This window comes from Hirundo rustica, chromosome 11 (assembly GCF_015227805.2).
Source record: "Hirundo rustica isolate bHirRus1 chromosome 11, bHirRus1.pri.v3, whole genome shotgun sequence".
Taxonomy (NCBI): Eukaryota; Metazoa; Chordata; class Aves; order Passeriformes; family Hirundinidae; genus Hirundo; species Hirundo rustica.
The window spans coordinates 9337870-9362657 of NC_053460.1; the positions used below are offsets into that span (position 1 = coordinate 9337870).

The 24788-nt window shown below is 41.0% G+C and overlaps 1 protein-coding gene across 2 annotated transcripts in view; it reads left to right on the forward strand.

The window, feature by feature from the left end:
• Positions 1-24788, forward strand: part of SLC12A4 (solute carrier family 12 member 4) — a 45515-nt gene that overhangs the window by 4687 nt on the left and 16040 nt on the right. The window contains exons 1-7 of one of the 2 annotated variants that reach the window (XM_040075085.2): positions 10907-11145; positions 14523-14617; positions 15933-16064; positions 21961-22107; positions 22673-22727; positions 23057-23187; positions 23573-23814. In XM_040075085.2, coding sequence (XP_039931019.1) covers positions 10974-11145; positions 14523-14617; positions 15933-16064; positions 21961-22107; positions 22673-22727; positions 23057-23187; positions 23573-23814 — 974 coding nt within the window. In that variant the 5' untranslated portion in view covers positions 10907-10973. Of the gene's footprint in view, positions 1-10906; positions 11146-14522; positions 14618-15932; positions 16065-21960; positions 22108-22672; positions 22728-23056; positions 23188-23572; positions 23815-24788 lie in introns of those variants that run through there. The other variant, XM_040075084.2, reaches the window with a different exon arrangement.

Here is a 24788-nt window from a genome sequence, read left to right on the forward strand (position 1 = left end):
TCTCTTACTGAAAATGGGATGGAGACTGCATCTTCTTCAATGTAGTCGCATGGTGATGAGGAAGGTTTTTTTTTTTTATTTTTTTCTGTTCTGATGGCATCTGGTTTCCTGTCTCTGAAAAGTATGAAGTGAAGTGTAAATTTGGAGATATTGAAGGTGTTTTGTCAGTGATAAATATGTTGATATTTATTTCTTTTCAGAAAGGGTACTTCTGGGATCCACAGCAATAGTTATGGTTTTCAGTGCAGATCCTGAAAGGGGTCTTAGCAGCAGGGTCATACTTTAGAAGTCCTGGGAGGTTTTTTTGTTGTTAAGGCTTTTTTTCCCTTTTCTTTCCTTTTTTAAATTATTTTTTTTAAATTTCTTAAATTTTTTTTTCTTTCTGTTTGAGCAATCAGCAATTAGCACAGCACTGATTGCGGTGCTAAATTCCAGAACGCTTTTCTCAACAATACAGGTGCATAGAGAAGTGGACTCTTGCTTCAGATAAGGAAAGATAAGAGTTCGGCATGTGAAAAATGAGAGTGGAAAAGTGCTTTGTGGCATAATTAGCTTCTCATAATAGCTGGGTGGGTGAAGGAGGTGGTATATGCTTTCTTTATACCCTGTAATCAAAGGAATTTTTCTGAGGAGCTCGTTTTCCTGGAGCCCGTGGTCAACACCTCTGGTTACTTTTATCGGCTTGTAGTGTAGTAAGGTTTAATTTGTTAAAATGCTTGTCTAGGAAAACAAAAAAGTTCTTGTTGCTGCATAAACTGCTAATTTTGCTAAGCATGTCTCATACTTCTTCTAATTTGTGCAGTGATTAGGACTGAGCTGGGGAGGCTGCAGCTGTCCAGTACCAAGGGGATCGTGGTGCCAGCTGCTGGTGAACAGGAGACTTAGCTAAATATAGGCAAACATGGGCCTTTTTGTGGGCTCTCTGGTATTTCAGTTATTTAAAAAAGCTCTGGGAAGAAGCTTTGTGATACGTCTCAGTGGTGTGAAAGCAGCTCCCGTGTGTGCCTGGGTCTGCATGTTGCAAAAAACTAAGAGAAGATTGTTAAAAAAACCCGAACAACCCTCTGTTGGTCTTTTGCAGCTGCAGATTTTTTGTGTTTTGGAGAACACCTGCATTAGAAGGCTAAGCAGTTGTACATGAAACGACATGGATTTTCTACCTAATTCTCTCTGCCTGTGCTTGCTAAGTGACCATTTCAAACTTGAGTTGAGATTAAGTTTGGAAATATTTTAATAGTGCTGTAGTTATGTCTTCTGTACAATCTCTGAACTTTTCTGAAGAATTTTTAGTTCATTTTTGGGAGTCTTGTGTTTGTATTACAGCTCTCTCTCACACGTATAAAATTCATCTGTGTGTGTGATTCAGTTTCCCCCTACAAATTTCTTCAGTGTTTCACTTCCTCAAAGAAAATAGCGACATCTGCTTTCTTTTCCCTCCTGCAACAAAATTAAAGCATAAGTTTTTGCATGATTTTCAATGTAGAATTTCATTTTGGCTTTTGCTCTAAAGTTCTATGTAGAATGAAGACTAAGGTGGTTTGCAGTCTCATTGACTGGGAGATGTAGCCAAAAATAATAAATGCTGTTGGCTGAGGCTGGCAGCAACCACCTTGAGAAGGATCAGGGTTAGTGATCACTGCCTTGTTTTGAAGTGCATGGAACAGGATGGGGGAGACCCGGTGCCACAGGGAGAGGAAAGCTGCGTTTGGTGAGTTTCCCCTTCCAAGACCAGGTTAAGGATTTATGTCTGTTTTTGACTGTGGTGCAACGAATAATGTGCAGACTGCTTTAAATTACAGAAAAAATGCTATTAGCACCAATACGTGGAACAAGATTTCATTGATTAAAGGGTCTGTGTCTTCAACTTCTTGGTTCAAGGTTGCTCTTCAAATACTTTGTTCTGTGACCTGAATTACAGAGAAAAAAAACCCCAAAACACCACACTATTTTAAGACGTGGTTTAAAGCCTATTTGAATTACATTTTAGGGGTGTTTCTTTTGCCTTCAGTAACCTCTGAATCAGAAATTTTGCATCTCTTAATTGTACTAAGCTGATTTTTATTCTCAAGGTTTCAGGGTTTTTTGTTTTGTTTGTTTGTTTGATTTAGTAAAACCTCTTTCTTAATTATTAGTTTTCAATGGGCAACTGTTTAAATGCTGCCAAGTGATCCCTTAGCAGTGAGTAGTACTGTTCTTGTTCTTTCAGTTGAGCTGCTTTGGATGATTTCTTTCAGCATACTTGGATTTTGTCATGCATGGAGGACTGAGCATCTTTCACAGTGGCTGCTGTAGCGATTGCCAAGCAAACAATATCTTTGTTTTCAGCAAGCAAAATAACAAAATACATACACATAAAATATTAGTCTTTTCACAGACTCAAATACACAGTTAGTATGTCTGTCTTTAAATTTAAAGGGTCTACACAAAACCACAGCCCTTATAATGCATGTAGGGTAAAAAAGCCTCTCTGGAATTTGAATATGAAAACATTTTGTATACTGTAACTCCATAGATATATAAATATGTAACTGTTTGAAGGTTATTTTGTAGCTTGTTTACTGCCTCTTTGTCCCTATAGCTTTTATTTTAAACATTGTGTCACTTCTGACCATAAAAAGAAGTTCCTGGAGTCAATGGAGTAGCGTATTTTTCTGAACAAGGTTTTAATAGGGCTTTAGATTTTGTGGTGGATTCTAGGTGTGACTTGGAAAAGAAGGTTGTTTACTTTCCAGCAGTCTTAAATCATGTCTGAGCAGCAGAGGTACAGGTCAGAACAGTGCTGGGAACGCATTTTTTAAAATTTTTGTTGCTGTTAAAGGTACCTGGTGGAGTTCTTTCTTAATCATCTTTTGATCTTCTTTGTGCTCTGTAGGACAGAGAGATGGAATTTGACATGCAGAATAAAGTGCTAATTACCCCCAAAAAAGCTTTTACTCAATTAGCTTATGGATGAGTGGGGAAGTTTGATAAGTTGGCGGTTATGCTTTGCTGACTGGAGGCAGCTTTGGACTTGTTGGAAATGTAAATGAAATGGCATTTTGCTGAGCAGAGGATGAGAGGCCGGTGCCAGGCAGGGCTGGGTGAGGGAGGAGGGGGCTGCCACTGGTGAAGGGATGTCGCCATCCCACCTCTCTACTGGTGGTCACTGCTCCAGGAAGCTCCTTTGTGTAGGGCATGGCGTGCCAGCATTTCCCTGGGGATTCACATTTTGGGTTTGCCTAAGGTCTCCTGGATTTCCGGCCCACGGGTCCCTCCTCTTGAATGCAGAACGCTTGATCTGGCCCCTTCTCTGCGCCCGGGTGACCTGCATTGCCCTAGAAGCGCAGCTCTTGCATTGATTGGCACACGGCCCGTACTGTCATGAGGATGCAATCCATCGATTGCTTTGGAAATGAGAGTCAGAGCTGTGAGGTGCTGGTGGGGGCTGGCTGCTTGCAGGGCTCTGTGGCAGGATTGGATGAGCAGCTGCTGGCAGAGGAGCAATGACGCAGGGCTGTGCGTAGGGCGGAGGCGCGCTGTGCCCTGCACAGGTTCCAGGTAATTGTGCCACAACAAAACTACACGGGTTTTTTTCCTCCTGCAGTCTAATTACCAACCTTTAGTTTCATCTCCTACCAGTACCCAGCAATTTCTTCTGTTTAGCTGAGGGGTTTAGAACATCATTCAGTCACTGCATTCTTATCTTGAAGCAGACCGTACAAACTTCTGACTTTCACTTCGTGTCAAAGCGAAAAAAGGGTTTTTATGGTGTGCCATTAGAAGCTGCTCATTTATTGAGTTAAGGAGGGCAAACTTGTTGAGACTTGCTCTTGCGTACTTTAAATTGCTGATTGCTGCAGTAAAACACAGTTTTTATGCCCTGGAGTATAATTGTTTTCCATAAAATTATCTATAGCAATGCTACTTTGTTTTATGACCCTGTCTCTGCTTGCAAGCTGGGTAGCCCTGAGCTTAGTTACTGTGTGTAAAGTCCACCTCTGGATTTCCATGCAGGAGGTCAGATTTGAGTCAGGACTAGGAGTAATTCAAGAGGATGGCATAGCTGCTGCTGTTCCTGATGGAGGACAGCGCATTACTGTGCTGACACAAATGTACAAGTTGGTTAATTGACTTGCTGGTCTGATTTTAGAACCTACTGCACCTGTATATTTTTGGCTTTGTTCTGCTAAGGTTTTGACTGTCCACTTTGTGATTTCACGATGTGAGGTATTTGGCAGTAGCACCACTTCACCACCTTCTGCCCCCTCAGCAGCATCCCTTCCTCTCCCTTGATTCCTGTTTGTGTTCTGCACCCTGTACTGGGGCATGGCTCTTTTGAGAGCATCAGAAGCCAACCCTCTCTTGAGCTCTTGCATGGAGCTTTTTTCTTGACTTCTTTGTCTAGGCCAACACAAACCACTCATTCTTGATGTGTTTCTGTGTTCCAGAAAAAGTGGTGACAATGTCAGGGGTTAATCTCTGCAGTCATGGTATCATGTATATCAATCAGGTATAGTTGAGCCATGTTTGGTAAATCCCAGTTCTGTGTAACCAGTGGGATGATTATCTGCCTTGTGTTAAGATGCCTTTTAGCACACGTGGGAGGAGCTTTAAAGCTGTAACTCAAGGCAACACAGAGAGAATTATTTAATTGCAGTATTCTGCCTTTGCCCTTTTAAGACACTGTATTGTAGACTCTGTGGTAGAAGCATATATTTAGCAGGAGCAAACTCACTATTATACATCTTGGAGTGTTTTCTGACTTAGATTGTGCTCCAGCTGCCTAACTCCTGAATGGTGAAGCAGAAAAGTGATGCTGATTACTCACTGAAGAATTTCTCTAAGCTAATGTGTTATATTAGCTTTGCTCTGATGCTCTTGCACACAGATGAACTTTCTGTAAAGTGATGGTAAAAGCCATTGTGGCTTCTCCAGATACCTGACTTTGTCTTGGTCTGTGCTGTGTAGCACTGTGAAATGTGTTATGCTGTTTTGGCAGACTTGTGGGCTCTTTGTAAATGTGTGTCAAAATATTTGCATGTCAGAGGAAGGGTGGTTTGCTGTGTATCATGTGCAGTGTCAGAGCTCTCTCCACCCTCTAAAATGTTCAGTGGGGAGGGGTGACTCCCTTTCCTTGGAGAAGTCTCATGCTGACTTGTGCTTTCTGTAAGTATTGTGACCAGAGTTAGAGTGAGTTTTGGCTGTTTGTAGCACTTCACACTGAAAGGTCATCCTTGGATTTCAGCCTTGAACTCTACACAGGCTTTTTTTTTTTTTTTTTTTTTTTTTTTTTCCCTGTCCTCCTTAAAAAACACCCTCCTGCTTTCCTTTTTTCTTGGCTTAAAAAAAACCCAAACAAAACTCTCATGAACTTTGTTTTCACATGGAACACAGTACTTCTCAAATGTAAGAAATATCTGATATTCAGCACTTTCTGTATGAGTTAACTGACTGAAAACTAATGACATTCAGGGTTTCACAATCAGCTTGTAAGCAGTTACCAATGTCTCTCTGCAGTCTTCCAGGAATGGATCGCAGATGCTTGTAAATGTACATTGTGTAGTGTGCAATGCACAGAATGTACATACATTGAAATGTTCAAAGTAATTAAATCTCCTTTCTTATGCTATTTTCTGCATGTCTGGGGCATATTTAGCATCCTGACTCTTATCTTATTTCTTTCCACTTGTTCCCTGTTGGAAGTTTTTTGAGCTGGTGGCAAATTGGCTTTTAATGGCCACTGTCCCCATGTGCATTCTCTCACTCCAAGGTTTGTGCCTGTACAATTGTTTCTTTGGCCTATGTTGAGCTGGAGGAGAGAACAGGTATGTCCAAAATTGTGGTGTGTGGTTTTTTTGTACTTTTTTTGTTGTTCTCTCTTCTGTACTGTGAAGCCCTGGTCAGTTGAACAGGTATAGGGATGAAAAGAATTTTCTGTATTAGGTATCAGAAAGAAAGGTGAATTTGAATTGAATATTGCATGGAATCTGTACACTGGTCTCACAGATGCATGTTGCAGTCTTTCGGAGAGAGTGAGAACATTTTATAGCAAGACAAGAGGCTTTTCTTGAGGCAGGGAAAATACCAGAATGCTGCTCCCTATATTTTGATAGAAGGTGTGCTGTATCTGAGGTGCCCTCATGCCTGTGAAGGGATGGAGTTTCAGGGAGGATAATCATGGGAAATGATTTCAGAGCTGTTCCACATGAAAGAACCTCTGAAGTGGATTACAGTGAAATAAAGGTTGTTTTTTTAGTGATTTTTTTTAAAATCTGGCAGTGACAGGTTATATTATGAAAGCTCCCAGGTGATGTGAGTTCCTAAATCCAATTTCTCAAAAGTGACTTGGCATCTTTAATTGCACAGGTATTCCCGGTGACTGCACCTACCCCATCATGTAGATAAGTCCTAGTGAGGTGTGTGCTGGTGCCCAGAGCACTCCTTGTGAATGGGCACAATGGTGGGGGCTCTGGTAATTACAAAGTGCTTAGAATCATTAAGTTAGTGTTTCTTGTGTATCTTACATAAACCTCCCATTTCATCCTGCTGCTGCTAGGTTTTTTTTGTGATCCTGCATGTGGTTCGTCCATTAATGGGTCATCATATTCTAATGTATTGAAGATGGAAAGAAACAGATCAGTGTTCTCACTTGAAAGCTGAAATGCCTGCAGGGCCAGTGTCACAGGGCTGTGCTGGCATTAGCAGGTTTAAAACCCTCTCTGATTCCACTCTCAGCAGGCGGCAGATTTGTGGCACGCTTTTCTGAGTAAGTGTGCAAACGACTGCAGTGCCTCTTAAATGTGGCTGGGCTTGGATTTGACAAGTAGAATTTCCTGTAAGATCCTGATATTGGTATATTTTCTCAGTGTTGAAGGGATTATAATGCCAGGATTATATCAGTGTCAGCTTAGCTTTCTGTAAGGAACTCCTGCTTCCTGGAAGAGATCAGTGCAGTTCAGCATTGCAGCCAGCACTTGGTCAGAGCAGGTAGAAAAAGTTCTTTTGGTGATACAATATTACTAAAATTGTCCAATCCTCAGGACATCACAGAGGAAGCATTTACTAAAGCATGTGCTAAGAGCTGGAAGAAGAATAATGGTAAACCAAGTTACTGAAAATGTCAAAGAGCTGTTGCTAAAGGGTAAGTACTTTATGTTGATATTAGCACCTACAAAGAATTGTAGTGTTCTGGAGCTATCAGTGTAACCTAACTGAAAAATAAAGTCACAGTGCTTTCTGAAACAAAGGATTATTAAATTGTTAAATCCTTCGAGTTGTGCAGGGTCAGACAACTTGACAGGTAAGGCTGTTCCCTTATCTAGTTTTGCAAAGTACAGTAGAAGTCTTTGCACATGTTTATCTAAGGATAAATCCAAGATCTGTGCTTAATTATATACTTAATTTTGCACGCTGCTCCAGCCTGTCTGTGGCATAGGGTGTTCTCTGGGGAAGTTTTGGCTGTTTCTTTCAGGCAGAGCACAAGCAAGTGCCATCTTTTGAACTCTGAACTGGTTCAGAGGAATGACTATATTATCAATAATACAGCTTTTTGCTTTATTTTTGGGGTACAATTATGCTTTGTGTTTCTGGCTAGTTGTGTGTTGTCCATGGAAAAACAAGTGTTTCTAATAGGCTGTCTTTTTTCATTATTGCTTAAAGTTATCTTTATTTTGGACTGCTGCTGATGTTGGATTTAGGATTTTTGCTAAATTGTTGAAAGTGAGTAATTTAAGAGAAGAAGCCATGTCTGATTTCTCTTAATGAAATGTCAAGGCAGTGGTATCTGCAAAAGCATAATTGTGCATTGAGTTATTTGGTACAGTCTCATGAACGAACCAAGAAAAATGTTCCATAACAGTTCTGAGAATGAATAAGAGTTTTGTTTAGTCCAGCCACATGTGAGGAACCACATGAATAGGAGCAGACTTGGAATGTATTTGAAATCAAATTGTTGTCTGCATGTTTCTTAGGTTATCCTAAAATGACAGTGTCTAGATTTACTTCAGCAGCACTCTTGAGTGCTTGGCTGCTGAAAGGTGGAGATAGCAGGGTTCTTGGGCTGCTGGCAAGGTCCAGGAACACTGCTGAGGTTTTTCTGCTTCTCAGCAATGCTCAGACCTGCAGGTCTTGACGGTCTGTGGGTGATGAGCAGAACACTCTGAACATCACACAGCCTTTGGGAGGAACAGTCTGAGCATTATCCGTATTGACATCAGGGAAACGGTGTCACAAGAACCTGTAAAAACAAACCAAACGCCCAAAGTGTGATAAAAATGGACATGGGCAGGTTTTTACAGTAAAACTTCATCCACAAGGCTGTGAACAAATGTCCTCAAAATAATCTGACTAATAAAACCTGATTATGCAATAATTTCTGTTTGCAGCAATTCCATTGTTTCTCCATTTTTTTTTTTTTCCCCAGTAGAATACCTACTTCGGGTGCATTCGTTTGCCTCTAGGTCTTGTGAGAACAGTTAAGTGTAGCAAACCTATTTTGATTTTGTGGTCAAAAATCAAAGTAAGTTGCGTCTTAATTACCACTTGTGTAGAAGTTTGCAGAACATACTGACACATGAAAATCTGAGAAAGCACAAATAAATCAGAACAGAAATAACTTGCTTTCCAAAGTGGGATAAATTTTGCCTACCTTAAAACATCTATAAATTAGGGTTTTGTTTAGGTTAGACTCTCTTTAGAGGAAATTTGCAGCATGTCAAGGTGCTTGCACAGGAGAGGCACTCCAGGGGTCAGCTAATTGAGCCATCTCTTTCTGAGTGAGAAGTGAGCCTGTGTGATTAGTTGGCTGGAAAAGCCTGCTGTTTAGATTGCTCATATTAAGGAAAACCCACAGCAACTTCTTGATTTCTAATCTTAGGTTCCAGTGTTACTGGTAGATGAAATATTATGAGTATGAATTTTTTTTTGTTGTAATTAAAAAAAAAAAATAAAAATTAAGTAGTGTTCCCTGTGTGTGAAAATGGCTCAGTTTGTGCCTTTGGCTGTCACAGGTTTTGTGGTCAGAGGTACTTGTGAAATAGTGTCTGAATAGCAGCAAGATGTGGTGTTAGCTGCTAGACAGGCTATGTCATCAGTGTTTGTTACTGTGGTGGACACGAAGGAGTCTGTGCATGCACAGTACAATTACAAGTGAGATACTAACTCTTGCGCTGCTCCAGAAATTAAATTACATTGAGGGGAGGAGTGCTGGGCTGTTCTTTGAGCTGGTTTTCTAGGAAATAGCTGCTGTTTGTTAGCTATCAAGGGGTAAATAAACCGATGTGTTTCTTGGTCAAGCCGAGCATTTCAGTTCCAGCTCTGACCTGAAGTCTGATTCGCACTGAAATTATTTGAAGAAATTTAGTCCCTGACTTAAGACGTGGTGCTCGGTACTCCAGGCAGGGAGGATTCTGGCAGCCCTGTGTGCCATCCTCACGGGTCACAGCAGTGTCTGCACCTTTGTGCAGCTTTCCTGCCTCCAGAGCGTGTTGGAGGCTGTGTTCCTCCTGAGATGCTGTGAGCAGGGTGTGCGTGCCTCTGCCAGCTGGCAGTAGCTCAGCAGTGATGTGCCTGTAGAAGCAGACAGGCAGAAGTTTCTTATCAAAGTTCAGCCCTCTTCAGAATTTGCTTTTTCTTTTAATGTTTTAATCTTGCCGTAGCTTATTTGGCATTGCTCTGTTCACTTTGTTATCTGTGTGGGCCAGACTGAAGCTGGTCAGGCTGTGTCCATCTGTGCCTTCAGCACATCTTAACTTGCCAGGTAGATAAAGTTTCCATAAGAAGTAGGTGAGCATCTCTCGGCATCATCATGTCCTGATGAAAGAATCTCTAGTTTTTCTAGGATGTACTAATTTCCACTTCTTTACCTGAATGTGATGAAGTAGGGGAGTGGTGGTTTTTTGTATGGGAGTTTAGAAACTGGCAGTAGAGAAAAGTAAAGCCTTGACAAGTTAAGTCATGCAACTGCTCTTGCCACCTTCTCAATGATTATTTCAGTTTGGCAGAGTAGACCTTACAGTTGTGAAGCTTCCTGGTCTTTTCTTTGCAACAGTCTCACTGTGCCTAATTGTTCAGCTTTTTTTTTTATCCTCACTAATCTGTCTTTCAGTTACTTTCATATATGTCTTTTGTTTTTAATTCTCTCTAAATTCTGGTTTTCATCCCTCAGTTACTTAAGAGGAAGCACAATGGCTTGCATGAAAGACTTTCATTCAGCATGCTCAAGCAGTGAAACTGTGTCTGTCTGGCTTAATCCTCTTCCAGAAGGAAAACAGTAACATGAATAGTGTCCTTCATATTCTTAATACTTTAAAAAAAAATTTTAATTTTTTTTTTTTTTTAATAAAGACAACATTAACCTTTTGAAGAAGAACAAAATAAAGCCAGTCAGTAGAATATCTACTACAGTTTAGTCACAGTGTTTTTTTCTTGGTTGTGATGCAAAAGTTTGGACATCCATTTATTGTTTTTTTTCTGTTTCCTGAGCTTGTGTGTTTGTATGTGTGGGAACATGCACACTTGAGGGTTTTAGGTTTTGTTCCATGGATCATCTCTGATGTTTTAAGGAACTCAGGTGATCCACAGGATGAGGCACTTGTTCTCTGCACCTGTGCCCATATCTGAGTAGGGGAGTAGAATGTTCAGGGAACTATGCTGGAGATGTGTAGGTAAACTGTATAGCTGAAGTGGTGGCGGCAAATAGAATTATCTGGTTTGGGAGAGAACTGGTAGCCTTCAGAAATAAAATGCCTTAATTATCAAGAGATAATGAAGACTGAGAAGCAATGAAACAAGTGAAGAGGAAACATTAGCCTACTTGGAATACAGCTTGAATACCTCAAAATTTGAGATTAATTAGGGACTGAGGCAAATAAATTATTCTCTGTTGCAGAGTATTTAGCTCCCTCTTTGAGAAATGTTCCTTGCAAATCAAACTTGCATGATGAAAACTAACACCACGTAGCTACTGGCCAGGACCAAAGACTTGATAACTAAGAATGTGGAAATCTGTGCGCATGTCACAGGATGGTGCTTGCCCAGGAGACTTCGTGCTTCAGAATGTAAACCGTCCTCGGGTGAAGCTGGGGCGAGAATTCCCCAGAGTCGCTTTCCGAGGTCACATCCGCTCCCTCCCCAAACTGATGGACGTAACGCGCCCTTCCCATGCAAGTAAGTCTCTTTGAAGCTGCTGCTGTTGCTCGTTGGCAGAGAGGATATACTGGACAGTTTTTTTTGTTGTTGCAGTGTGGTTTCTGGCCTGTGCTGCAGTCTGGTCTGTCGTGTCAAAGTACAGTTGGGATTGTTGTTGAGGAAATGGTCATTTGCTGGAGGTTTTACTCCTGAAATGGAGACACAGTATGAGGAGAAAGTGAGTGCATTGGGTCTAGAACGTGGCTGTAGAGAAGAGATTGCATTGAGCATGAAGATGATTTTTGGCTGTCGTTTTATTAGCTGTATTTAAGTTAGCAATGTGGTAGTCTTGCATTCGCACACATTGCTGCAGCACCAGTTCTGCTCGTTGGTGATGTGGAACTAGGATGTCATTGTAAAGAACTTGCATGTAAACTTACATTCCTTCACTTCCTGTTGACAGTGTACAGTGTTTGAGACGGACTTTCAAGTGGCACTTCATTCGATCAGCAGGAAAGTTAATTTTTATTTTTGCCTTGTTTGCAGGGATTCATATGTGTGCTATTTCAGGACAATGGAGCTAGTGCTAATTGTGGTAAAAAGCCAGTTGTACTTCTCTGTCATCTGAACCATCAAGAAGAAAATTTGCCCTAGCAATTGCAAAATCAATACTGTATTTCCAGTCACTAGTTCTACTGGATTTTCTATTCAGTTTGGGCTTCCTGTGTGCAGGATGGTGTATAAAGCCAGCATGCCAAGGGGTCACATTTGGAACGAAAGTCTAATGTGAAGGGTCTGAGTGATTGAACATATAAATGAAGAATAAGAGAGAAGATGGAAGCTCTTTATAGAGATAGAGAGAGGTCCTCTGAACAGATCAATTATGAAGAAATCACTGGTGGTAAAATGAAGATGCATCTAAAAAAAAATAGTATCAATTAAGTTGAAGGTTCAGCTTAAGTCACTGATCTTTGCCAGGCTCAGAGAGATGGTATGAAGTAATCTTTCGGAGCTAAGGAGAGGTTATGTGAATTATGGCAATAAGGGCATTTTGAAAGAGCAAAAGAATCATCTTGTTTAAAAAAACTGAGACTGAATGTATGAATGTATCTGGGCAGCAGCGGGATTTTGAATGTAAAAAGGTTGAGAGTTTCTCTTAGCGTTACAAGTGAAAGAACACCCATTATACTGACTTGAGGCAGTGATAAAGTAGGGTTCCCAGTGGAAGAAGGAAAGCTAAGGCAGCAAAGAATTGCTTTAAAAATCACTTGATGAATAAAAAAAACCCAAAAAACCCAAAAACCCCAGGCTGATATTTCAAACATTCAGTCACCAGAGCCAGTATAAAGGATTTTCTGTATGGTGTGTATAGGAATGGAAGAAACAAACCAAAGTTGCTCGTGACCTTGCTGTGTTTGATGAGTGTAATGCACAAGATACTGCAGAGACCAGAGTCTTGAAGAATCAAGCAGACAGGATTTGTGTGGAGATCATAATTTGCACCATCATTTGTGTCCAATTTAGTGAGTAAAAGGTACATGGCAGATAAGTCCATTTCCTCAGCAAAAATTGTAAATGTACTTTAACCACAACAGGATGGGGGGACTGCAGCACACACTGCAGCAAAATTGATCTGGTATATTCCAGTACAGGCATAACAAATACAGCAAGCAAGCAGTTTTTGCAGATTTTTACCTTTGCTAAAGTTGGTAACTGTTTGATTTTGATGCTGTGTTTTAAAGCTTACTGATGTTTTTTCTAGTAGTGTGAAAAATTCTACAATTCCAGCAAAGTGAGCATCTCACATGTAGGTGGGATCAGCAAATAAGCTGAGCCCCCTTGTTCAAGGCTCATTAACATTTTGGGGTTCTTTGTCAGAGCTGTGAGAAAGGAAGTAGGCACATAAACACAATAGGCTGCTCTTTTCATATATTTTTGGTCAGCTAAATATTTACTTACAGAAGCTTAAAAATCCCTCTGTTCTTTGTGAATATTATTTTTCCAACGGTTTTTTCAAAGCACCTGTCAGCAATTTCCAGAAAATTGTGCTGCTTTCCATGCATGCCTTCCCCTCAGTAAGGGTAGGACTGAATGTTCTGATAATTTTTTGGCTTATAACAATTACTTTTGTAACAGTGCAGTTTGTGCTGATCACTGTGAGTAGGGGAGGACTCTTCTTTTTGCCTGTTAGGTTCATTTTGTAAGTTGATTCAATTTTCAAAATGCAGAGAGATTTTCACTTGAATTATATTAAAATAATTTAGTGTAACCTTGTTGAATTGATTGCAGTAATCATTGAAAAGTTGAACCCAAAAATGCAGCTTTTTAATCCTTGGTGTATTCAGTGTACAGTACTTTAACTTGCAGTATTTTCATTTGAGATAATAATGTCTTTTTCTTTCATTTTTAATTTCTGTAGTGGTTACATCTTTTGTAAATAGAAAAAGGTATTCCTTGGATTAATTCTTTCTTAAAGAGTTGCTCTTGGAAATCATTCATTTGTATTGGCTGAGAGAGCGGGGAGTGAAGAGGTACAGGCTAAAGAAAAGAACTTTTGTTTGTTGAGCAGAGGGTAATGGGAGACATAGGTCTGAGAACTTCTTTTGAAGGTGTAAATCAGTTTAATTTTTTTCCCCTCAGAGGTTGTTTTAAACTATAGTGCCCTTGGTTGGTTTGGTTTTTTTTGTTACTGCTCGCTACAGAAAGCTCTAGTGACCTTCCATGCTCTTTTATTTTAAAAACATTGTTCATTGCATATGGGAATGCTCTGGTTTTAATGTTCCTGATATTAAGTTTTAATTAAGTATAAGAGGAGCCTGAAGAATGCACAGGTTAAGTGTTCAAAGCACAGTGAGGGTAAAAGCAGGAGGGTGTTGAATGTCTGGGATTAGTGGGCATAGTGAATAACAAACAGCATCTAAGAACTAAAAAGGTGCTTTGGGGGCTGTTTTACCTGCATTGCCCTTACAAATCCAGTCTTTGAAGTGTTCAGTCTCACCTGGGCTGAAGTGTTCAGCTCTACTACCTGGGCTGGACACAGAGCTCAAAGGCTGCTGTCAGCATTGGCAGTGATTTCGACATGCACAGGAGCTGTCCTAGTGCTTGTCACTGTTGTGTGTAAGAAAGAGTTACAGAAGGGAGCACTAGAGAGTAAAGGCACCTAAAGCATTGTAGCTCTGACCCTACTCTTAAATTTTACTTCGAGGTAACTTTTTATTCTATTTTAATGAAGCAGAAGAGTAGAAATAGAAATAACTACATCGAGAGTTATGCCTTTGATGCTGCTAACATTGTATGACTTGAGATACTAAAAAGAAACGTCTTCAGTTAACCAAATGAGTTTATTCCCTATGGATTCTTCAAGGTTACAGTCTCATTCTTTGCTTATCAAAACCTGCTTCTTTTTTCCTCCACAGGTCATGGCAACCATAAAGAAAACAGTCCTTTCCTGAACAGTTCAGAAGCTGGCAAGGGAGGTGATTACTATGACAGAAATCTGGCCTTATTTGAGGTAATTTCGAGCTGCTTTTTGTACCTCTAATGCAATTTGTGATCTTCCATGAGGGGGGGGACTGAGCACATCTTTGTCCCCCACCTGCCTTTTTGTGGGTGCCTGTCTGTTGTCAGGGGCACCAGGAGGCAGAGAGGGGCTGTGTGGTGACAGAGCTCAGGTGTGATGACAGCTGGGTCTGTGAGGAGAGTTATAACTCTGTAAAACTGTGTCTCTGGGAGCAAGGAGGGGCAGGCACCCCTGCTGGAGTTCTTTTCCATAAGCACAGGACCACACCCGGTGTGCAGGCTCTTCTGTGGGACTGTGGAGAGGGAGGATCCATCAGGATCCCGAAGGCTGTGCTCCTCTGCTGAGCAGGAGGTACATGTTGGCTCAGCCTCCTTCTGGAAGGAATTGTAATGAGGTTTTTAAACATGTGAACTGCAGGTCAGATCACAGGTAGGAATAGGAAAAGGGGTGCTTGGCTCGTGTCATCCTTTTTGGGATGACCCCATTTGGGGTCAGTTTCTGCATCATGTACAGAGCACATAATGCTACTGATCCCACCAGAAACTGTTCAAGGTGATACCTAAATATCTGATAAAGCTGCAGACAGTGAAATATTTCTCAACTGGTTTTTATTCCCTTTGTGGAAAGTTGTTTCTCTTTACCATGCTTTCCTTATTGTGCTGTCAGACATGCACGAGTTTAATTTCAAAGAGAAAGGGAAAGGGAATGGATTTGTTCTGGGGCTTTTCTCCCCTCTGTCCCCAAACCCGGAACAGAAATTGGATGGGATGAGTATAAAGGTGGGAGGCCCTCCATGCATGTGGCTTTTGGGAATTTTGTCTAGATCCACATGAATTAGATAACATAGTTTGGGAAACGTAATAAAATCCTCAAGAGTGCGTACCTGTCTACAATGAGCAGAGTTTAATCACTAAATCTCTGATTTGTTTGGCAGCTTGACCTTTTTAAAAGTATATCTGTTGATGTAACTTGACGTTAGAGATGCGTGTGAGGTGCACATTCATTTTCTCACATTTCCAAGCTCAGACTTCTTCATTGCTGTAATTATTCTTTTCAGCACATAAGGAGAATGATTCACATGGTGCAGACATTTTGGCATGGCCTTTTCCTGTCACAGTTGCCCTTCTTTCAGAGAATTAAGAACCATTGATGAATGGTTCAACCACACTGAAATACTCTGTCATTCTCTGGATGATTTTCCTGGTGTGTTCCTGGTAGCCTCAGGCGTGCCCAGGAAGGTGTGATCCCAGCCACTCTTCAGAAATGCTGTGAACTGCAGAAGTTGACTTGTTGTCTTCTTCCACAGGAAGAGCTTGATATACGACCAAAAGTGTCATCTCTGCTCGGCAAGTTGGTCAACTACACGAATCTTACTCAAGGTGTCAAGGAGCATGAAGAAGCAGAAAGTACTGATGGATCAAAGAAGAAAGTATCAAAAGTAAGTAAAGACTCCATGGCCAAAACTGATGAATGGGATGATTCCCTGTGTGGTTTTTGGGGAGCTGGCCTCCCTTCTGCTTTTTCTTAGCCTCTCTTAGGAGCCACGACAACGTTGCAAAGCAGTGACATAGAACCTGTAGGGAACCAGCTGTTACCAGCGAACTGGGGCAGATGTGGTTAAAACTGCACTGCAGTGCAATTCCTTATGCTTGGAGGTGATTTAGAGAAGAAGGGGATAGGCTTTTAGTGGGATACAAATCAAAACTAAACAACTTCCCAGCTTTTTCCTAGTGCTGTTCTAGCTGCTCAGTGGTATCTGACGCATCTCTGCAAGCCTGGGAGGTGATGACACAGGGTTTGCAGGAGACAACACCCATCTAGAGTGGTGGGTGGAGGTCAGATTGGACACCCCAGGGCAGCTCAGGAGTCATTCTGGTGTCAGGCACTTAGGCAGCTGAATTCTGCCCCAAAGCATCTGCATTTAGATGGTTGCCCATCGGGCTGGCCCTGGAATGGCTGAGGTTTGATTGCTGGTAGTTGATTTCTATCAGGAGGGCAGTGTTATCTGCTCCTCTCTCCTCTGGCACAGCCGCAGGTGCCTTGGTTACTGCTGCACCTGCGAGTGCTGCCGTTGCATTTTAGGGCTTGCAGGCCTGTCAGTTTGTTTGCAAGTTTTGTCAAAAGAAAGGTTTCCAAAAAAGCTGAGATAGCACTTGAATTCTGCCGGTTTTATAGCACTGCCTTACAAAGTTTGAGCCATTTCAGAAAGAGATGGCAGTGATAATGTTGCAAACCAATAGTACTCTCGAGGAGCATGCATGTTGACAGCTGAATGCTCTTACTCAAACTCCAGTTCCCAACTCTGCAGTTATACACTGGGAATAACAAAGTTGTTTTGTCAACGTGAAGCGTAAAATTCAATTTTATTTGAGACCACGTGCACTAAAAGTGCTTCAATGTTGTGGTTAATTTGCCATCATGACAGGACTGAGCTAAGATCATCTGGGTGAAGTAGCTGCAATCTGGTCCTATAAGCTGACATTGTAAAAGTAATTTAAACATTTTAATTATGATTTTCTTTTGTGTGATACTTGGTATTATACTAATGGCTGAGTTTTGTCCAAAGCTTTTGCCTTCACATTACTAATAAGGAATGTCAGCTGCATCTCTGTTTTAGCTTGCTTTTGCTGAGAATAATGTTAGGCATCAGATGCTAACATGATATTACTGCATAATCTAAAATAATTTTCATCCTCATCCCATCAGAAGCAGATTGATTATTTCCCTGATGAAAATAGAATGGTGGAGGATGCAATAGATATAGTTCTTGTGATTTTGAGGAAGTTTTGGTCTTTGTTTCCTTATTAATTGCCTGACCAGAATGCCACAGATGGAGAGCAGTCTGGAAGTTAGTCCCTTGCTTCCCTGATGGAAAAAGAATTGGGAGAATTTGGCAATGGGATTGTAGTATACAGTTGGTTAAAGCAAATGTATATAGAACTTCACAGGGTAAAAATGGGGCAAATACCAGAAAACTGGGAACTTTCAATCCCTCGTAGAGTACCATGCGTGGTGTAATGTTAATATTTCTACATTTAGGTGTGATACATGCTTGCATATTTTCAAACTGTTTACTGCCATTAAAAAGGACTATTATCTTTATTAAAGATTTGCCTCTGGCAAAACGGAGTTCAGGTTTAATAGCTGTGTTTTCCAGAATTTTGCTTTCCCATGTCCCAAAAATGTGTGTTCACAGACTTCTCAGATGTTTTTTGTAGAATGGGTTTGGTGACCTTTCCAAAAGTGACAGTATCATGCTGTATTAATATCCCAGTGTTTTCTGTGTAAACACTGCAGTTTCCTTAGGCAAACCTTTGTCTGTCTCTGGGATTAATTACATCAGCTGCAATATCGTAACTGCAGGTTGAATTTCTTCTCCCTCTCTTGCCATGAGCAATATAAAATTTTAAACATCATGCAGAATATAAGACGACTGAAAACCTTGGCCAATAATTATAGCCATTAAACTCAGGAAATTTAAAAGCAGTAACTGGACAAGGGTATGGATTGAAGGTATTTTCAGCAACTGCAAACGGGATTCTTCTACATACTTCTTTTTAATCATCTTTGAAGTATAAATCATTGTGCTGCTTGCTACCTTATCCTCCCATTTCAGTATGAGAACAGAAGTCTGTCAGTCCATTCTAGCACCAGCAGGTCTGGTCTAAGTGGATAAAAACACTGTTAACCCACCTGTTGGTGAGTGCTGCACTGAGTGACCTGCCTGTCACTTGCTGGAATTGGCATCTCATAGGCAAGAGCTGGAGCAAGGCAGATCAGCAGGCTCTAGATCTGATATTTAAAAATGAACTGAGGAAAGCAATCCTTTCAGTAAGTGTCTGTAATTCTCTGGGCAGGTAAGACAGGTCTCTCAGTGAGGACCTTTTGGGACCTAGCACAGCCCTGCCTGCCAAATTATACCCTTTCAGATTAATTTTATTTCAGTGCAAGACATCTTAATATGAACATATTATCTTGTTTCAGCAACCCCACTATATACTTTTGGTAGTGGCAGTCTCTCTTAGGTACACATCAGGTAAAATTGATACAACTCCAGTGTAGTAAGGTGGAAATTGGGTTGCTTTTTCTCTTCTAAATACTGTCTTTCAATAAAGCACTTAACAGTCACAATGCTATAGAAATATCCCCTTCTCATGGTGGAAAAAAATGAGATAAACTGTTTTAGTTCATGTATCTTTAACAAGGCAGTTCATTTCTGTACTGCTGTCTGTCCTCATGCTGCAGAGCTGCTGTGAGAGCTGTCACTGCTGATCAATGTCCCTCAGCCCTGCAGCCAAGTGCTTTAATAACCCATCACACTGGCACAATGGAAATAGTGTCCTTCAGACCCAGATCAATATTTACATAAATTATGTGTCTGCAGCTGATGAGAGTGGACAGAAACACGATCTGCATCACTGAAACTGAGACTGTTTTTGAGATTTTTCTGTCCCTTCTTGGTTGTTCTAAAACGGTGTTCTTCGAAATGTCTCTCTTCTATTTCCTGTATGCAGCACGGGGTGTTACATTTTTTCATGTGGTTGCTGTTGAGGCTGAACATGACAACACCCTTGTTTCAGGTCACATCCTGTTGAAACTTCAGCCCTGGTTTAGTATCACTTAGTGATGACTAGATGCTATAAAAAAGGATCAAGTCACTGCAGATTACTGGTGTTAAATATTTCTGTGAACAAGCTAGGTCAAGGAATATTTGTAAATCATTCTTTTTTATGAGTACTTTTTTTCCCACAGGGTAAGATAATCCAGGCTAAACTCTTATGCCTGAGATACACTTAGTAATTCTTGCTTGGGCAGACACTTGGGCATTTCCTAGGCTGCTCTGCTCCACAGTGGTCTCACAAGTGTACAACTAATGCACAATTTCTCTTCCTCTGTGGTGGAAGTGAGCTTGTAACTTGATGGGCTTAAGAGGCCACTTAGGAGGGAGGGGGAGAAGATGATGGAACAGTGGAGCAAAGCTGTAGGGATCACAGAGGGCAGAAGACAGCAAAGAGCTGAGCTAAAGTTGATTCTTATGCAGAGGAAGCAGGTGATGGGAGGTGTGTGAAGGGCAGGCTGAAATCTCACCTGCTTTCGTAGTGTGTGGAGACTGTCGTGTAGAAAACACAATAACCATGGTCCATTTTCCTCTCCTGTGTAGGAGCAAGAGGTTGGGCTTCTTTCCTTTTCCCAGATGCCACTTTTGACAAACTCTTTAACTCCTTTACCCTGAGATACCCACATGTCTGATAAATTCACTTGATGAGTTCAGAGATGTTGTGAGGGAGGGACTGATGGATGAATGGTCAGACAGATGATGATTAGATTATGTGGATTGTGTCCTTGAGAGGCAAAGTGTGCATTAATGTGACAATGGGAAGCCCCTGTGCTGGGCAATATCTGCCCAGTGCCTGGCAACATTATTTCGTCCTTTCTGAATTTATGCTTCAGGGGTCAAAGGCATGGTGTGAATCAGATGAAAGTGTTGGAATCGAAAGTATCTACACCTTTCCTTCCTTGAGGAAACAAGTACACAATAAATAATATTCCATGAAGATCCTCCTCAATTACAGCACTGGAATAGCTCAGTAAAACAATGCTTACCTTGCCCTGATTGGGACACTTACATAACAAGTGTCATTTCTGTTACTATCAGACAACAAAATTCATTTTGTCCTCATACATAATCCTGGCAAAGCTGATCAGGTTAGATGCTTAGGATGGTAATTTTTATAAAATGGCAGGTGATGGTTTAGGGGATTATTTTGTTATGGTACTGTGGCACTGGAACAGGTGAGGAACAGCTCTGTCCCCATGCTTGCAGGTCTCATAGAGTAACTCCACTGCAAACCCTCAGCACATGATTCTGTGCCCACTTTCCTTCAGGAGGTTCACCTGAGCTGTAGTGTGTATGAGAGAAGTCTGGTTGATCTGTTTCAGCTTTAGTCACACAAGGAATTCAACGCTGACTTCAAAAAATTAATTCAGCAGCTCCTGGCACTCCTAATGAAGCGCGGTTCAGATCATGTTCTCGGGCACAGTTTTGTTTCATGTCTGGCAGGGCAGGTTTCTAGTGCAGAGGAGGAAATTCTGGATTGTAACATGTAATTGCAAGTTGAAGCACAAAATTCCTTGGTTGCTTTTGACCTGGTGATCTTATAAACATGTCATTCTTTAAGGATTTTGCTTTGTGTAGTGAAATATACTCTTGAGTTACCTTATGTAAAGTTTTTGGCACACATTTTATTGTTTGTCTTACATACTGTTGCTGTGGGTTCATGACTTCATTTGTCTATAAAGGTGCTATTTATTTTTGCATCTAGTTAGTGCTGTGTGGAGTCAAATTTGAACAAGTTTTGTCATCTCCCTTTAATATCCTTCTCATCTGAATGATAGTTCAAGGGCTTCTTTAAATGCTGTCTATCTAATGTGTTTTGGAATTCGTGTTTATTTATGGAAGGGAGTATGAAAAGGGATGAGACAGAAGTGACACTCTATTCCTTCTGTGTTTTAGAATTCAGTATAATTTTAAAGGCAAAAGGAAACCTTAAAAAGCAGAAGCAAGGAAATGTCTTGGCAGGAAACCGCAGAGATCTGGGACTCTGAAATGCTGCTGGTGCCAGGTGTACCAATGCAGCAAACACTTTTATATTCCTTGAAATAAAGGCCCTTACCAGTGGCACTTTGATGCCATTATTTTGGATGATTTTTCTGCAGGATGCTGTGTGGAAGGCCAGTCATCTGCAGCTCCTGTGAAGTCAGGAACTTTTGTTTTCTCAGTCACTGTGAAAAGCAATTCAGAGTCTGATGCTGACATTGAACATAAGAAAGGGTAGAACCATTAGTTTTATATGGATTATAGAAAATGGAAGAAAATACATTATCCATGTCTCCAGATTGCTTCCAGATATTTTCTAGTTGTAACATGACAGAAGTATGTTTTCCTTGAAACTAATTTGTGAGCTCTGGGCAGTAAGGTAAGGATCTGTCTTACTTGCAGTCTGCAGCACTTGACACGTTTCATACTAAAAATTCTATGGATCTACAAAAAACCAAATAAGTGTATCTCCTGTTGTTACTAGTCAGTGTTAAATACTGAGGATAATTACTTCACTATGTGACAGGGTCAGTATTTTGTTCAGAAATTCATGATTTTGGAGTTTATGTTGTGTTTTGTGGATGCCCAGCACAAGAATATTTTGGAGTGTGTCTACCTTAGGTTTCCCAGATTTCTACCCTTTAAAAACCAAACAGGCCTTGAAGTTCAGTTTATCTCTGCTTTGAATAATTTCAATTAATGAATATCAACTTTTTTTTTTTTTTTTTTTCCCCAGTCACCCAGCATGGGCACCCTGATGGGGGTGTATTTGCCATGCATGCAGAATATCTTCGGGGTTATTCTCTTCCTTCGGCTGACTTGGATGGTGGGAATGGCTGGAGTTCTTCAGTCCTTCCTGATTGTATTGCTTTGCTGCTGTTGTGTAAGTACTTGGGTACAGTAATGCATGTGACATAACCCCTGTGAAGCTACTGAGAGACCTGGGGAGGCAGCATTGAAGGTGCTTGTATAAAGAACAGTCAGATTTAAACCTTTGTCGTATTTGTAGCTGCAGGATTTTTTAATTTTTTTTTTACTGTTACTTCTAAACTGGCAAACAGTAGTGTAAATACTGTCTTATAAACAGTGTTTGTTTAGCAAATAGCTGCTTCCCATGCCTGCCCCAGGTGAGGGCTGCCTGCTTTGCTGGACCAGCCTTGGTTGGAATTGCGGCTTTGCAGATGGAGGGACACCTGCATTCTCTTATCTTGCTTTGTCTGCAGACACACGCTGTTTGACCTGATAAAGCAGGGGCCATCTCTCAAACAGAAGCCTCAACAGCTCAGTGATTAAATTCCTGCTGCCCTTGTTTTCTTTTAGATAATGACGGGCAGAATAAATCGAAATGCTGTATCGTATAAGCAGTGGCAGCTTTATTTTATCAAGAAATAAGTTATGTTTTAAAAATGTTGTTGACACAATTGCTTCCTTTTCTCTGTTTTCCCCAGACTATGTTGACAACCATATCAATGAGTGCAATTGCCACGAACGGTGTTGTTCCAGGTAAGGGTAGTTAGCAAATGTCTCAGTTGTGTTGAAAAGGTAAAAAAAAACCCCAAAACCTAAGTTATTATAAGATGTTAACATGTTTTTTTCTAGAGAAATTTGCTTAATCCAGAATAAAAATCCTGAATTCATATCTAGTATTTCTTCTTATCAGGCTAAAGATTGATTTATTTGGTTTTTTACCCATGTGCTAGCAAAAAAGACACTTCAGGTGAACCTCAAAATAGCAGATACACTGTATATAATCCTGTTGTAATCTTTCTGTGAATATTTAAACATTTATAGCAATAAATTATAATTTTACTCTCACTTTTCTTGTTTCACAGCTGGTGGCTCCTATTTCATGATATCTAGGTCCTTGGGTCCGGAGTTTGGTGGAGCTGTAGGGCTGTGTTTTTATTTGGGAACGACATTTGCAGGAGCCATGTATATCCTTGGTGCCATTGAGATTTTATTGGTGAGTAGTACCATTTGCTTTTAAAACAGATAACATACAGAAAATATCCCAGTATTCATGTCCCATGTTTGCATACACACTTATGGTTCTTTACCTCTAGTGCTTCCCTTTGGAAGCTGCACGCTCTGAGGATGCAGCCTGGGAGCTCTTCTGACAGCACAGATGAAAGCGTGACTTAATCCAAGGCTCACACTCATCTTTGATAAAATTGGCTCAGTTGTACTGCTGACATGGAAAGGGCTGTTGTCTCTTGATTCTCATGTAAAAGATTCCCAGTGAAAAGCATGCTGCAGAATGCAAAGCGATTTACGTTTCTAGTCCAGGTGCACAGACAGAGTTCTGTGCTGGCGTTCCTCCAGCTCACTTTTGCTTTCTCCTGTTTCAGACATATATTGTGCCACAGGCAGCAATTTTTCATCCCTCCGGTGCCCACGATGCATCCAGTGCCATGCTGAACAACATGAGGGTGTATGGCACCGTGTTCCTCATCCTCATGGCAGTGGTGGTGTTCGTAGGTGTGAAATATGTGAACAAATTTGCTTCCCTCTTCTTGGCCTGTGTAGTGATATCCATCCTGTCCATTTATGCTGGAGCTATCAAGTCCATCTTCGATCCGCCTGCATTTCCGTGAGTGATGTCTCTGGATGGGGTTGTAGCTTTGCCTGTGGGTCTGGAGGTTGGGTTTAATGTCGGTTACTTAAAGCTTGTGCCTGATACATTGTTGAAGCTACCTTTTTTTGTGAATTATTTCCAGTATTTTTAGCTGTGTGTAATTACAGTGTGCAGAGCTCATGGAACTGAAGTTTCTTAGGCTGAAATGGACATATTATTGCCCTTTTTAAACTGTTTTGGTAGAAGGAAGTCTCGTGGTGAGGCTGATGGAGGCTGACACTGCTCTGCAAAGCCAGTCCGGTCTCTCGGGCTGCAGCTGTTGGGATTTGAGTGATGGTGTTGCTGGGTTATTTGTGCAGTTCCTAGGGAGCAGTTTGCCAGGTCCCTTTTCCCCAGGCCAGTCAGTGGTTGGAAATTTGTGCTGTGGTCACCTCCTTGCTGAGAAACCGGGCACCTCTTGGGAGTGTGGTGTGGGGCTTCATGAGGCTCCAGAAAAACTTCCCCTGCTCTGTGAGGAGCCTGCCCTGGACCCAACACGAGCTCCTTGGAATGTTGGCAACTGAACGTGGAATCAGCTTCTTGAACTTGGAGCTGGAGCAGCGATAATGCGGGTGCATGCTTTACCAGGAATGCAAACTGTATTTCTGACACTGCTGACAAGAGATGAATGGAATGGAAATAGAGGAGTTGGATCGGCATAATTATTCACCTCTTGAAATGCTTTGACCATAACTAAGTACTTGCAGCCCTCAAGTGTTCCCTTTGGATATTTAAGGCCCAGTGATTATAGTGTTTTACAACAGTGAAGGTTTACAGCAGTAAAAGTAAAACAATGGCTCTACATCCCCCTCATTATCTCTTAGATTGTTCCAGAATGTTTTCCCTGACTTTCTTCCTGGACTGTATTCCTTTTTTTTTTTTTTTTTTTTTTTTTTTTTTTCCCTCTGAAGTAACAAGATAGTGTATTTATTTTTAATTTTGTAGAAGGC